The sequence below is a fragment of the Pleurodeles waltl genome, chromosome 8, assembly GCF_031143425.1.
Source record: "Pleurodeles waltl isolate 20211129_DDA chromosome 8, aPleWal1.hap1.20221129, whole genome shotgun sequence".
Classification (NCBI taxonomy): domain Eukaryota; kingdom Metazoa; phylum Chordata; class Amphibia; order Caudata; family Salamandridae; genus Pleurodeles; species Pleurodeles waltl.
The window spans coordinates 1,454,451,929-1,454,468,147 of record NC_090447.1 but is presented as its reverse complement, the minus strand read 5'-3'; the positions used below and the strand labels follow the sequence as shown (position 1 = coordinate 1,454,468,147).

The window sequence follows — 16,219 nt, the reverse complement described above, 5'->3', positions numbered from 1 at the left end:
CGTAAAAATATGTGGATAAACATAGTTTTCGTTTTCTTGGAACCATACATTTACAAGATGGCTGCCAGGTTTAATGTTTTCTTGACTCTTCGTTACTCTACCTTGACTTGGCGACATGAATTTACCCATTTTAATTACATTATCTTCTTTTTTGATATTTTATGATAAATATATTTTCTTTACAGTAACACCCTATATTCAAAGATGGCAGCCACGTTTCTCTTACATGTTCACACATCCTTTTCAGTGATCTTTAGATGCCACAGTATTTTATATTCAAATTGTCAGTACGGGTTTATAGGACCGATACTGATGTGGAGTAATTTCTTCGACCGCAGAGACCCTGTATTTCAAAATTACTATCGGGTATGTGAGCCACCCCTTCCCTCGTTTAAATAATTGGCTTAACTTTTGCTCTAGTGTGTAGCTAACCATTCCTTGGTTCTAAATTAACCGTTCCCTTCTCTTTCTTTCCTTTCAAACCAATAGCATCCTTTACCTATCTGGTAAGGCCCGTATGCGCCATGCACCTTTCAAAAATATTACTCTTCCAAATTGCTTTGCAAATCATTTACTTCATTCCACTGTCTACAGATTCTATTCATTCATTCTAAAAACCAGACGCTATACAATTAATCTTTGGGTATGTTACCATTTTCCCCTACCTTTTGCACTAATTATTAGGCCTGAGGTAAGGCACGTGCTTGATTCCTCTTATACACACTAGGAGGTGTATTTCCCCTTTCACACAATAAGGGTACCTTGACTTTCAAACAAAACACTTTTGATAGATGTAGCACACGTTGATTTTTTTTATTACAATTCCAAGTTATTCTAATTTAGGAGCATGCATAGACCAACCAAATTATGACAATTACAGTGTATGGCAATACCAAAAGTATTGATAAAGCATCAATAATAGAATATTTTGTATTCTTTTTCATTTGTATGTTTTATTCTTTTTCCTTTGTTTTATTTAATATAATGTCAGTCTATTGTCTGTATTATGTGTCCTCCCATTTGACAATTGTGATTTGTTTCAATGTTTATTTTTGTTCCAGATATGGGAATGATTATTAAATCCTTTGCTGTTCGTTTCCTGTTGTTGATTTATTTAATGTTTTACTTTTAAAAGCTTTGAAAAAGCCCCAGGCCTCCGTGCCAACTAGGGGGCGAAACACGTGTTGGCTAGCATATTTTCCACATTTTTCTACTTAAAAATTACTGAGTTTGAATAAATCCAGGTTTAGACAGTACCATTACATAGCAGCCACTAAAAGGAGATAAATCCCCTGGCTTTTACCGCTCACAGCATAAGTGTTTACATGTAAAATGAATATCAAATTAGGCTTGTGGTGTCAAGCAGAAGGGCTAAATATAAGAGTTTTGCCTCCTCTGCTGGTGTCCAAATGGTCACACCGTGACATCTGCAGAAGGAGGAAAAGTAATGTAACAGTGTTCACACTGTTTAAAAGACGTTGAACCATTTTTGTGCAGTTTCAACAGTTTTCACCCTACAACACAACTAGTTTTATCCACATTGAGCTATAGGGACCTGAGGAGCCGAAAACGGTGATTGTCTACACATGAAGTTGCTTGCATTTGTGAAACATGTTAGCACTGCATGAGGAAGAGGTGTGTTTTGGGGGTGATCTTCGTTAAGGAAAGCTTGAGGAATATTGACTGTTTTATTTCCTTCAACAGGGCATGAGACAGTGCTCAAACATGGTGGCTCAACATGCTGTTTTGCTCCATCAGTTATGATATTGGAAGTGAGCCTTTGTTGCACGAGATCTGTGTTCTTGCCTGCACATCATGGATGTCACCGTACACAAAAGCAGTCATTCTGCTTCTTATCTCTTTACAGCTGTTCTTGTTTGTTGTCCTCCTTCAAAGTGTCACATGAGCACTTCTTGTGTATGGGCAAATCCGACTAACTTTCAACCCACCTGAGATGAGGAATAGATGCATTCAGCAGTCTTGTATTTAGTGGCTTTGAAACCTACCTGAATTAGTTTGCAGTTCTTTGTGTAACTTGAAGGTCACAGGCTTGAACACCAGCGAGCTCTCTCAGCTTTCTTTTTTTGAGGTGTATAACAATATTACCATTGTGGTGGGTAATAATTGACAAATGATAGTAGCAGCTAGAACTGTGACAAATTGTAAAGAGAGCTGCTGAATTAAAATTACTATTGTGTTTTTAGCCCTCTGCCCTTGTCATCCCATCATAGCACGTTGTAAGAATGCACATATTTGGAGAAACTCGTGTTCTTTCCACTCACACCACTGTCCACTTCAAGAAACAATTCCTGGTATCCTTGAGTAATGGCCTAAAGAGACCCATGCTGCAACAGACCAGGTGGAACATAGAGGTAATTAGCATGAAACAGCTATGTAAACACATGAGAGGTAAAGAATAAACTAGGAGCAGACAAGTGAATATGTTACTAGTCTATTGTGTGCCTTTTATAAAAGAGTCCGGTATCAAAATTCAAGATTTGCTAGGCTCGTTGTGAAGCAATAGAAGGCCTGCCTTTAGTGACCCTCCTCCAGTTATGGATAAAGAGCTTGTATAGTTAAGCTGTAGTGGCTCTATTGCAGGGGTTCTGATAAGCTATGTAACATGAAGCCATCCATGACGACTTTGTGAACAAAATCTAATTAAAATACAAGGCCTGAGTGATTTGGTCTTGCCTTCTGTCTCCAAGAACCATAAGAGCAGAGCAACCATTCACAAAAGGAGACTAAATAGTTAAGGCTAAAAAGGATGATGACACTGTGAGAGCAAGAATTACTTTTATCGGAAGTCGTCTTAGACACTTATGTCTAGGACTTCTGACAATCTATCTGATTTTTGAAGAAAGACTAGGACACAAAAGTGTTCATCACTGAGGCAAATAAAGGGATCTAACTAAAAAAAAAAAAAAACTACGCTGAGCTGGATTGTGGTCCCGCTAGTGTTTGCAGACCTTGTTCTCGTCTCTGTACATTTACTTATGCGCTCGTGTTATTTCGGTGGTGTTAGCGGCATCGAGTGGCACATCTGTCACAGCAGTGACTGAGGCAACCTGGACATGATTCGCCAAGGCTGTGCACTTAGGAAGGTGTTGGGCAAGACAAGATACTGGAAAAAATGTGTTTTCCTGGCTCGCCTTTGTTAGAAATGGGGTCTCTAGTTGGCAGTCAGTTTGCACCCTGTCCAACTTGGGACCCTCACTCTAGTCAGGATAAGGGAGATACCCACTCAGATAACCCCTGCTCACCCCCTTGGTAGCTTGGCACGAGCAGTCAGGCTTATCTCAGAAGCAATGTCTAAAGCATTTGTACATAATACACAGTAATGCAGTGAAAATACTACAAAAGGACACCACACCAGTTTTAGAAAAACATCCAATATTTATCTATTGAATACAAGACCAACTATGATAAAAATCCAATATACAGTAATAAAAATATGAATTATGCAAGATTTACTCAAAAATACAGTTCCTCGAAGTCAATAGCTCCACCTGGGGCTATCACTGCGTCATGATCAACAAAACCAACAGTTCAGGCCGGCTGCAGTGTTGTGGGCCAGCGAAGGTGTTGGGAAGACCCGCAAACAGTACCTTGGTTTTGTAGGGCGTTGTGATCCTTGCGGTGAGCTCCGGGGAGTGGCGTCTTGGTGTCGCTTCCAGAGTTGGTGCAGGAGTCGTCGGGCTCCTGAAGTCACACGCCTTGCAGATCGAACTCCAGGCTGATGAAGTCAGGAGCGCCGGCGTTGATGGCGTCGGGGCTGTGGTGCGGAGCCCGCAGGTCACGGTGCAGGCAGCAGCTCGGTGACGGCGTCCAGTGGCGTCGGTGAGACCAGGGCTGCAACACGCGGTGTCCACAGGTCACGGTGCAGGCAACGTCGTCGTCGTTGCGGAAGCATGGTCGTTGGTAGGCCCAAGCCAGCGGTGCGGGATGGGACGGTGCTTCGTGACCCTCACGAGCCGTGCCTACAGGCCATGGTGCAGGCAGGGATGCCTGGTGAAGACACAGGAGTCGATGGTGCTGGTGTCGGTGGACTGGGGCTGTGGTGCAGGACGGTGCTTCGTGCTCCTCATGAGCGGTGTCCACAGCCCACTGGGCAGGCAGCGGCGCCGGTGTCCGCAGGAGGGTCGTCGGGGAGGCCTAGGCTGCGGTGTGAGCAGGCGATTGCAGAGTGGGGGGGTCCACAGGTCGCGGTGCGAGCAGTGGCTTGGTGAAGTCGTCTGATGGCAGTGTCGGTGGGACCAGGGTTGCAGGGCAATGTGACTCCGTGCCACGTCGGCAGGTCACGGTGCGGCCAGCGGCTTCGTTGGCGGCGTCACAGTGGTTTCTCCTCTTGAACAGCACAAAACACACAGTTCCCAGTGCTGCAGGTTGAGGAAACTGAAGTCTTTGGTGTCCCTGAGACTTCCAACAGGAGGCAAACTCTACTCCAAGCCCTTGGAGAAATTTCTCAAGCGGGACACACAGCCAAGTTAACCCTTTGCACTCTTTTCAGGCAGAAGCAGCAACTGCAGGCCAGTCCAGCAAAGCAGCACAGCAAAGGGATACGACGACTCCTTCAGCTCTTCTCCTGGGCAGAGTTTCCTCTTGATGCCAGAAAGATTAGAAAAGTCTGGGGTTTTGGGCTTGGCTTCTTTTACCCTGTTCTGTCTAAGAAGTTCGCTAACTTCAAAGCAAGGTCTCAAGTGTCCTCGGGCCCCAGACATACACCAGGGGGTCGGAGACTGCATTGTGTGATACAGGCACAGTCCTTTCAGGTGTGAATGACCACCACTCCTCCCCCCCTCCCCTCCATCTCAGGTGTCTCATTGGGATATGCAGGCTACACCCCACCCTCTTTAGTGTCACTGTCTAGAGAAGAGGTGTGAACAGCCCAACTGTCAAACTGACCCAGACATGAAATCCACAAGCAGTCACAGTCACAGAATGGTTTATGCAAGAAAATGCCTACTTTCTAAAAACCGCATCTTCAAACAGACAATTTATAAACCAACTTCAATAAAAGATGTATTTTTACATTGTTAGTTCAGAGACCCTAAACTCCGTATTTTTATTTGCTCTCCAGGGGAGTCTGCGTTTAAGCATATTTAAAGGCAGCTGCCATGTTAACCTATGAAAGAGATAGGCCTTGCACATTGAAAACCGAATTTGGCAGAATTACACTGCTAGGACATTAAAACACACTAGTATATGTCCTACCTTAAACATACACTGCACCCTGCCCCTGGGGGCTACCTAGGGCCTTCCTTAGGGGAGCATGACTTGTAGTAAAAGGGAAGGTTTAGAAGTCGAATTGGTAGTTTAAAACTGCACAGAGACACTGCAGTGCCAAGTCTGAGCCATGGTTACAGGGCTACTAATGTGGGTGGCACAACCAGTGCTGCAGGCCCACTAGTAGCATTTGATTTACAGGACCTCTGGTGCACTTTACTAGGGACTTACCAGTAAATAGAATATACCAATCATGGATAAACGAATCAACAGTACAATTTCTGTAGGGAGCACTTGCACTTTAGCACTGATTAGCAATGGTAAAGTGCACAGAGACAATAAACCAGCAGAAACAGACCTGAAAAAATAGGAGGAAGAAGGCAAAATATTTTGGGATAACCCTGCAAAAAGGGCCATTTCCAACAGCCTTCCTTTAATCTCAGATCAGGGTGCCCACGTGTATCCATCCTCACCCTGAACGGCCAAACTCCACCAGGCACTGCGAAGGATGCCTGCAACCAGAACTTCCTCAGAGAGGAGAGGCCACCAAGGTTTGTATCCTCTTCATCCTCTGAGTGGATGGTGCTAGTGGCAGTCACCGAAAGATATTCTGGGTGAAAGAACAAGTTAATGGTTTTGAATTTGTGATCTTAAAAATAGAACATTTGACTCTTCAACAGATGTACACAGCAAGAAAAAAATGATTTACTTAGCCATATTTTTGTTTGAAGCTGTGTTCCTGTAACAGCATCATGTGTGACCTACCTGTGCTTGTGAGACTGAAGAGTTCATACATGTATCTTTCCTGCATTCATAGTTTATTGCTGAAAATTATCGATTTGTAAAAGCAGATGTTTGTTTCCCTTAAATATGCTTAGTCCATGCAATACACTTCTGTTTTTTGTTTTAAAATGCCATTTTCAAAGTATGTTAGTGGCCTCCCGGTCACGGGTAGATTCGAAAGTATAGATTCGTAGAAATACTAGTGATGGAAAGAACTCTTTCTAGTTTGTAAGTGAGGTCTTTTCCAAGATATCCTCAGTGTTTACTTTGAAAAGCTCATATTAACAGTGTATTCATTATGTTTTAGTTGTGTTCTGTGTGAGATGTGTAGCACTTAATGTGACAATTTCCGCAGAGAGTTACCCGTATATGCAGACATCTGTGTCACTGAAAAATTTAATTATCTTTACACGCCAGTATGCTGAGAGCAGATACTGTAAACTTGCCAATGATAAATGATTTGTTATAGTTACTGTTGTAATCCGTACATGTTCACACCGTGGTGACATTTAGTGACACTGCTTGAAAGTTTGTAATCTTACTGTCCTCAATAAAATTTGAAATCCAAACTTTGCATTCTAAGATTGTCTTTCTTCTTTTCTTCCATAGGTGATGTAGCGACAGAAGAGAACACTGTGGCTGAGATTGGAGCACGAGTTGCCTTAAAATGTGTCCTTCGGAAAATCTTGGACGTTGTGCAGGTCACCTGGCAGAAAAATGCAAGTGCAGAAATGATCAACTTGGCAACCTTTGCCCCTAAGACAGGAGTGAATGTTGATAAAAGATATAAAGACCACCTAAATATCACCCTCTTGTCCTTAAATGAGACTGCGATCACTTTCTGGAAAACGAGCACCCGTGATGAGGGTTGTTACCAATGTCTCTTCAATTCCTTTCCCTCTGGCTCGATCGGGGGCACCACCTGTTTATCCCTCAGTGGTAAGTGATCCAAACCTTTGAAGGCTTGTGTTAACGTAATGGTTGTTTTAATGACTCCCATGTGAAAGGCAAGAGTAATGTTCACTAGGTCAGAGTAGATCCTGCCAAATTTAACATCCCAACTACAAAATACACTGACCTTGAGGAAGTGTGTGGGAGGAATACTTTCTGTTCAAAATACCCCATTACGTTCTTCAGTTCAACTGATGGATTTAAATTAGCTATGAAAAGGTATTTACAAAATGCTAATTCAATTATTTGTTTAAAAAAAAACCTCATGTAATGTGGAGTTGGGGAGGCCAGCTGGTATCCCAGATTTTCAGATGTTTCATCAGATATTTTTAAAAAGTAGAGCAGTTTAGAAGATAGGCTGATGCACCCTGTGAATAGGTCTGTTATTTACTCCTGTTAAAACTTTTGTACCCCCCCATGTAGATGTGCTATCTAAAACCTTGTATATACACAGCCTTCAAATTTGTGTTGATCTGTAGTATGAAAAGGAGTCTAGTGTGTGCGCCAGAAAAAACATAATTGTTTTGGTAGGGCTCACTCTCATTCACGGACTTAAAACGACAATTCTCACCCTTCCTTCATTGTCAAGAGGCTCCTGATGGTCTGACTCCTTCATCAGGAATAATCACGGGTGGGGGTACATGGCTGTTATTTTCAAGCAGTATTCAAGGACGGACGTATGTCCAGTGGTGGCTACCACCAATCTAGGGTGGTAGGGTTGAGTGGCCGGGTTGGGGGGGGTATATATATATATGTTCAATGGCATGTGTAGCTGCAGATACACATGCTTTGCACATCTAGTGTTGGGCTCGGAGTGTTACAAGTTGTTTTTCTTCGAAGAAGTATTTTCGAGTCAGGAGTTCGAGGGACGACTCCTCCCCTTTCGGCTCCATTGCGCATGGGCGTCGACTCCATCTTAGATTGTTTTTTTTCCGCCATCGGGTTCGGACGTGTTCCTTTTCGCTCCGTGTTTCGGTTCGGAAAGTTAGTTAGAATCTCGGAAAAATCGACGGTACTGTTTGCATTCGGTATCGGGTTAGTTACAACAGATCGACACTGACTTTTGATGAGCTCCGGTGGCCCTTCGGGGTTTTTTCGATCCCCGTCGGGGCCTAGTCGGCCCGGCCACGTGTCTCTTTAAGGCTGATGGAACGGATCCCATTCCGCTTCTGCCCAAAATGTCACAACAGGTATATGTATACAGATCAGCACCTGGTCTGTAACTTGTGTTTGTCTCCAGAACACAGAGAAGACACTTGTGAAGCCTGTCAAGCGTTTCGGTCGAGGAAGACATTAAGAGACCGAAGAGCGAGAAGACTGCAAATGGCGTCGGCGCCGACAGGACAAAGGCATTTGGAGGAAGAAGAAGAAACCTTCTCCATCCAGGAGTCGGACTCGGACGAGCTCGATCCCAAAGAAACGCCTTAAACCGTGAGTAAGACGTCGAAACAAAACTCACGAGAAGACCACAAAAGCCCAGGTGACGCCACCGCCAACAGGCCATGGCTTAACCCGAAAAATAGGTGACCGATCATCGGCACCGAAAAAGGGCACGCTTGTGTCGAAGTCATCCGACTCCGGTCGAGATACCGGCACACAGCAATCTCGAGCCCGAGACAGCGGCTCCGAACAAGTTCGGCACCGATACAGCGGCACCAAAATGGGTCGGCACCGAGAGACCACGACGCCGAAAATAAAGAAAGTGTCGTCGGAGCCGAAAAAGGCTACCGAAAAGGTTTCCATTCCGAAACATCCAGCCTTGGAACCAAAATCAGGTTCCTACACAGAGGAACAGGGATTGTCCTCCCAAATGCAAGGACATAAGTTCGGACAAGAACTTGAATCAATGGAGCCAGACTACACTCAAAGGAGGCTCCACATTCAAAAGGACACAGGGAAGATAAGCACTCTTCCCCCAATTAAAATGAAAAGAAGACTTACCTTTCAAGAAAAGGACAAGCAGCCACAGGCAAAGGTGGCAAGACAAACAACTCCGCCACCATCTCCACCACCATCAATGCACACATCACCGGTAGTCACTCCACCACTAATGCAATCTCCAACTTATACTGCAATGAGTCAGGATGATCCCGACGCATGGGACCTTTATGATGCGCCAGTATCAGATAACAGCCCAGACTGTTACCCAGCGAGACCATCGCCACCTGAAGACAGTACATCCTACATGCAGGTGGTCTCAAGAGCAGCAGCTTTTCATAATGTCACCTTGCATGCAGAACCGATTGAGGATGACTTTTTGTTTAATACACTATCTTCCACTCATAGCCAATACCAGAGCTTACCTTTGCTACCTGGAATGCTAAAACACTCCAAACAGGTGTTTCAGGAGCCTGTGAAGGGCAGGGCCATAACTCCAAGGGTGGAGAAAAAGTACAAGCCACCGCCTACAGACCCTGTGTATATCACGCAGCAATTAACACCAGACTCTGTGGTAGTAGGGGCAGCTCGCAAAAGAGCAAACTCTCACACCTCGGGAGACGCACCACCTCCAGACAAGGAGAGTCGCAAATTCGACGCTGCAGGGAAAAGGGTTGCAGCACAAGCAGCAAACCATTGGCGCATTGCCACTTCACAAGCACTTCTGGCAAGATATGATAGGGCTCATTGGGACGAAATGCAGCATTTCATAGAACACTTACCCAAAGAGTTCCAGAAAAGGGCACAACAAGTGGTGGAGGAAGGACAAAGTATCTCAAATAATCAGATACGGTCAGCAATGGATGCAGCAGATACAGCTGCAAGGACAGTAAATACTGCAGTAACAATAAGGAGACACGCATGGTTGCGTACATCCGGATTCAAGCCGGAAATACAACAAGCCGTGATGAATATGCCCTTTAATGGACAGCAGTTGTTTGGGTCGGAGGTGGACACTTCTATCAAGACACTTAAAAAAGATACTGATACGGCGAAAGCCATGGGCGCACTCTACTCCCCACAGAGCAGAGGCACATTTCGCAAAACACAGTTTAGAGGGGGGTTTCGAGGTCAAACAGAACCCACAACCTCACAAGCAAGGCCCACTTATCAAGGACAATATCCGCGGGGAAGTTTTCGGGGGCAATATAGAGGGGGACAATTCCAAAAGAATAGAGGGAAGTTCCAAAGCCCCAAAACTCCTCAAAACCAGCAGTGACTTCCAAGTCACAAATCCCCAACACATAACACCTGTGGAGGGGAGACTAAGCAATTTTTACAAACATTGGGAGGAGATAACAACAGACACTTGGGTACTTGCAATTATCCAGCATGGTTATTGCATAGAATTCCTCAAATTCCCTCCAAACGTCCCACCGAAAACACACAATATGTCAAAACAACACTTGGATCTTCTAGGACTAGAGGTCCAGGCATTGCTACAAAAAGGAGCAATATAATTAGTACCAATTCAACAGAAAGGAACAGGAGTTTACTCTTTGTACTTTCTCATACCCAAAAAGGACAAAACACTGAGACCTATATTAGATCTCAGAACATTAAATACCTACATCAAATCAGACCACTTTCACATGGTGACATTACAAGACGTAATCCCACTGCTCAAACAACAAGACTACATGACAACACTAGACCTAAAGGATGCATATTTCCATATGCCAATACATCCTTCACACAGAAAGTACCTAAGATTTGTATTCTAAGGGGTACATTACCAATTCAAGGTGTTGCCATTCGGAATAACAACTGCGCCAAGAGTTTTTACAAAATGCCTGGCAGTAGTAGCTGCGCATATTAAAAGGCAGCAAATACATGTGTTCCCGTACCTAGACGATTGGTTAATCAAAACCAACACACTAGAACGGGGTTCACAACACACAAAGTACGTCATAGAAACCCTACACAAACTAGGTTTCTCAATCAACTACACAAAGTCACACCTTCAGCCGTGTCAGACACAGCAATACTTAGGGGCAACAATCGACACAGCAAAAGCGATTGCCACTCCAAGTCCACAAAGAGTACAAGCATTTCACAATGTAATACAGGTCATGTATCCAAACCAAAGAATACAAGTCAAAATAGTAATGAAAATACTAGGCATGATGTCCTCATGCATAGCCATTGTCCCAAACGCAAGATTGCACATGCGGCCCTTACAACAGTGCCTAGCATCACAATGGTCACAGGCACAGGGTCAACTTCTAGATCTAATGTTGATAGACCACCAAACATACAACTCGCTTCAATAGTGGAGCAATATAAATTTAAACCAAGGGCAGCCTTTTCAAGACCCAGTGCCTCAATACGTAATAACTACAGATGCCTCCATGATAGGGTGGGGAGCACACCTCAATCAACACAGCATTCAGGGACAATGGGACTCTCGACAAAAACAGTTTCACATAAATCATTTAGAACTATTGGCAGTATTTCTAGCGTTAAAAGCATTTCAACCAATAATAAGCCACAAAAACATTCTTGTCAAAACTGACAACGATGTATTACCTAAACAAACAGGGAGGGACACACTCAACACAGTTGTGTCTCCTAACACATAAAATATGGCATTGGGCGATACACAACCACATTCGCCTAATAGCACAGTTCATTCCAGGAATTCAGAATCAGTTAGCAGGCAATCTCTCTCAGGATCCCCAACAGATCCACGAATGGGAGATTCACCCCCAAGTACTACACACTTACTTCCAAAATTGGGGAACACCACAAGTAGACCTGTTTTGTTTACAAAAGAAAACGCAAAATGACGAAACTTCGCATCCAGGTACCCACAAGATCAATCTCTGGGCAATGCGTTATGGATGAGTTGGTCAGGGATATTTGCATACGCTTTTCCCCCTCTCCCACTCCTTCCATATCTAGTAAACAAGTTGAGTCAAAACAAACTCAAGCTCATACTCATAGCACCAACTTGGGCAAAACAAACTTGGTACACAACACTACTAGACCTCTCAGTAGTGCCTCATATCAAACTACCAAACAGACCAGATCTGTTAACTCAACACAATCAACAGATCAGACACCCCAATCCAGCATCGCTGAATCTAGCAATTTGGCTCCTGAAGTCTTAGAGTTCGGACACTTAGACCTTACACAGGAATGTATGGAAGTCATAAAACAAGCTAGAAAACCAACCACTAGACATTGCTATGCAAATAAGTGGAAAATGTTTGTTTATTATTGCCATGATAATCAAATCCAACCCTTAAACGCATCTGCTAAAGACATCGTAAGCTACTTGCTACATTTGCAAAAGTCAAAACTATCTTTTTCATCCATTAAGATACATCTTACCGCAATTTCAGCTTACCTGCAAATTACCCACTCAACTTCACTATTTAGGATACCAGTCATAAAAGCCTTTATGGAAGGCCTAAAAGGAATTATACCACCAAGAACACCACCAGTTTCTTCATGGAACCTCAACATTGTCTTAACACGACTCATGGGGCCACCTTTTGAGCCCATGCACTCATGTGAAATGCAATACTTAACATGGAAAGTTGCATTTCTAATTGCCATCACATCTCTAAGAAGAGTAAGTGAAATCCAAGCATTTACCATACAAGAACCATTTATTCAAATACATAAGCATAAAGTAGTTCTAGGGACAAATCCATTTTTTTTACCAAAAGTCATACCACCGTTCCACTTGAATCCAACAGTAGAACTACCAGTGTTCTTCCCACAACCAGATTCTGTAGCTGAGAGAGCACTACATACATTAGACATCAAAAGAGCGTTAATGTACTACATTGACAGAACCAAACAAATTCGGAAAACAAAACAATTATTTGTTGCTTTCCAAAAACCTCATTCAGGAAATCCAATTTCCAAACAAGGCATTGCTTGATGGATAGTTAAATGCATTCAAACCTGTTATCTCAAAGCAAATAGACAACTGCCTTTTACACCAAAGGCACACTCCACTAGAAAGAAGGGTGCTACTATGGCCTTTCTAGGAAACATTCCAATGACTGAGATATGTAAGGCAGCCACATGGTCTACACCTCATACGTTTACCAAGCACTATTGTGTGGATGTGCTAACAGCACAACAAGCCACAGTAGGCCAGGCAGTACTACGAACTTTGTTTCAAACATCTTCAACTCCTACAGGCTGAACCACCGCTTTTGGGGAGATAACTGCTTACTAGTCTATGCAAAGCATGTGTATCTGCAGCTACACATGCCATCGCACAGAAAATGCCACTTACCCAGTGTACATCTGTTCGTGGCATGAGACGCTGCAGATTCACATGCGCCCACCCCCCTCCCCGGGAGCCTGTAGCCGTTTCGAAGTTTATCTTGAACATCTATAAATTTGTAAATATATCACCTTAAACTACATTATGTACATACATATTTACTCCATTGCATGGGCACTATTACTGTAATACACAACTCCTACCTCACCCTCTGCGGGGAAAACAATCTAAGATGGAGTCGACGCCCATGCGCAATGGAGCCGAAAGGGGAGGAGTCTCTCGATCTCGTGACTCGAAAAGACTTCTTCGAAGAAAAACAACTTGTAACACTCCGAGCCCAACACTAGATGGCAGGATGTGCAAAGCATGTGAATCTGCAGCGTCTCATGCCAAGAACAGATGTACACTGGGTAAGTGACATTTTCCACATATAATGTGTATGTGTATATATATATATATATATATATATATATATATATATATATATATAATTTTTTTTTTTTTTAAACATACCTGCTGCTCTGTCCTGCGCTGCTCCCGATCCTGCTGCCGGTCGCTTCTCCTCTTCCCAGCAGTCCCCGAAGGCTTCCAAGCCAGGTACTGCTCTCATGCTCAAGGTAGCATGAGAGCAGCACCAGGATTGGCCTGAGCGGGTGGTCTGATGCTCACTCAGGCACAGGGAGCCTGTGTCATTTCACCAGTCTGACTGTGCAACACAGCCAGGATGCAGAAATGTAAGCCTGATCCGGCCGGCCAAACAGACATGCGCACTTTACAGTGCTCACCACTCCTTCCTATGGCCCAGCCCCACCCGCCCTACATTCCAAGCTGTCAGACAAACCGCAGCAAACAAAATTATAATACCATCATTTTATTATCATTTTGCTTGCCCCTGCCTGACTTAGCAGGGGCGTGACGCTCCTCCGCTAAAATGGAGGAGGCGCTCCTGAGTATTTCTTCTGCTTAGGCTTCTTTGTGGTATGTGCATTATGCACTTATGTGACGAAGATCAAGGCATTGATATCGGGTGCTACCGTTCATTGTCATCCATGGCATACATTTAGTACTTTCGCTAGGCCACCAAGATGGCTTAGTGAGGTAAACTAAACCCTCTCTATTGACATTGCTGTGATATGCAGATTACAAATTGAATCCTGGTTAGTCCATATGCACCTTCCTTTGGGGCTCACTAAATTGAGCACGATTATCTTGTGTAAATAGAAAGAATTGATGTGTACAGTTATTAGAAATTATAGAAGTGTTGTATGAAAAAGAGCGTTATCGGTCATGTTGATGAATTTCTAAAATTAAGACAACCAGCCTGACTAAAACAGGCTGGCAAAACTTTTTTTTGTATTTTGTTTTTTTAAAAGAGAAACGTAAAAAGGACAATACACCTTTTCTTTTCAAATGTGTTCCAGTGGAAAAGGTAAATGTTTATTTTAAAGAACAGCATGATAAAACGGCAAGGCAAAGGGAGTGTGTATACAGGACTGGGGAGGCGTGGGTAGTGAAGAGAAATAACAAGGGGTTATGTTACCCAACTTTGAAGACTGTACGTGCCAGAATGATGCAATGAAAACGTCCATTTACTACCCGACAGACAAATTCACACCAAGTGGCAAGCTACTGATTTGTTTCCCCACAAAAGTGGAACAAGTCACGTGTATACCATTGTTGTGTAGCCTGGAAAATGGGGTAGACTGCGCACAAAGCCACCCCTACCCCCATTGGAGGGTATGAAAGGGTGTATGATGCCTACCTGATGGTGAAGGGCATAGTTCTGCCTCAGTTTGTTCGGGGTGGTGTAGAAGGCACTCCGCCAAAAGTAAAGAGGTCGATTACTGCAATTGAAATACCAAACTACAGTGCAAGAAAGTCCCTAGGTGTTTCTAAACTGCATGGTATCAGAACTTGCAGTGTATAAAAAATGATTCCTAGGAAGTGTGCATTTTGATTTGTGCTTTTATACAGTGTAAACAAGTCTTGCAACCATCTGAGAGCTATATGAAGCAATGCAATCCAGATGTGCATAGTACTGGTCACCAAGGATGGATGTCAAATAGAATAGTCCAAAAAAAGAGAATTCAACTTTCAACAGTGAGGATCATTCAAAAGAAATACATACAAGTATGCACAGATATTCAGGTTTCAGTGCATTTTGAAAAGGTCAGCGAAGAAGCAAAGAGGTACTATATAAACGGGGAATAGTGAATAAGATTTACCACATTGAGGGAATACAAATAGAATAAAATGTATTTAAATATAGGCACATAATCGCTGCCATACCATAAACTGTATTACTTAAGTAAGCTACGCAGGCCATTTGAGGCAGCAATATATGCAGCAGTTAATTTGAGCAGGTGTTGAAAGGGTCCTGCACCCAGACCTGTTTTAGAGCACCATACTATAATTGAAGTGGGTTTGTGAGCGCTGTCTCTTAGATAATCTTCATGATAGTCATAACACTCATAGGTCTCAGGCGCTGGGCTGGGGACGGTGTTGTCCTCAGGAATAGATGAGGCAATGTGCTTCTAAAGACCAGATTCAAAATAGCACTTCAATATAGTGAGTAATAAAAAGTGACTCAGTAAGTGAGCTCGTGAAATTGAAAAGCCATGAAGGTTTATTAGATATTAAAGTGCAATACAGAAGTGTATGAAATTGGGTTACTGGTTGAGGGGGTGAAACCCTACTCAAGCAGCAACCACAGTTGTTGTAAGGGTGGAGCACAAGCAAACGTCAAATAAAACTGTGCTTAACTCTCTGGTAGTTTGGCACAAAAGCAGTCATGGTTCACTTAGAGGCAATGTGTAAAGTATCCAGCATTGATGGTGTCCCAAATTCCACTTAGCTGACCCCTACTCTAAGCTTTATTTTGAGTGATATCTACTTTGTACTACCTCCTGACATCTTGACCAGTTGTTGTTAGTTGTCCTTCTTGTCCTGTGTAAACTGTGGAAGGTGGGGGCCTCTCCTCAATACAGAGCTCAGAGGGATAACTGGTGTTTCTTTCTCTCTTGCTTTGGATCAAAATTTGTTGAGGAAAAATGATTTTTGGTCCCCCCCCCC

At 43.4% G+C, this 16,219-nt stretch overlaps 1 protein-coding gene across 4 annotated transcripts in view; it reads left to right on the top strand.

Annotated features, from left to right (window-relative positions):
* The window catches only part of LOC138248762 (OX-2 membrane glycoprotein-like), a 123,844-nt gene that overhangs the window by 73,741 nt on the left and 33,884 nt on the right, over positions 1-16,219 (top strand). For all 4 annotated transcript variants that reach the window (XM_069202635.1, XM_069202637.1, XM_069202638.1 and 1 more), the window contains one exon: positions 6,619-6,948. In XM_069202635.1, the coding sequence (XP_069058736.1) occupies positions 6,619-6,948 (330 nt within the window). The remainder of the gene's footprint in view (positions 1-6,618; positions 6,949-16,219) is intronic.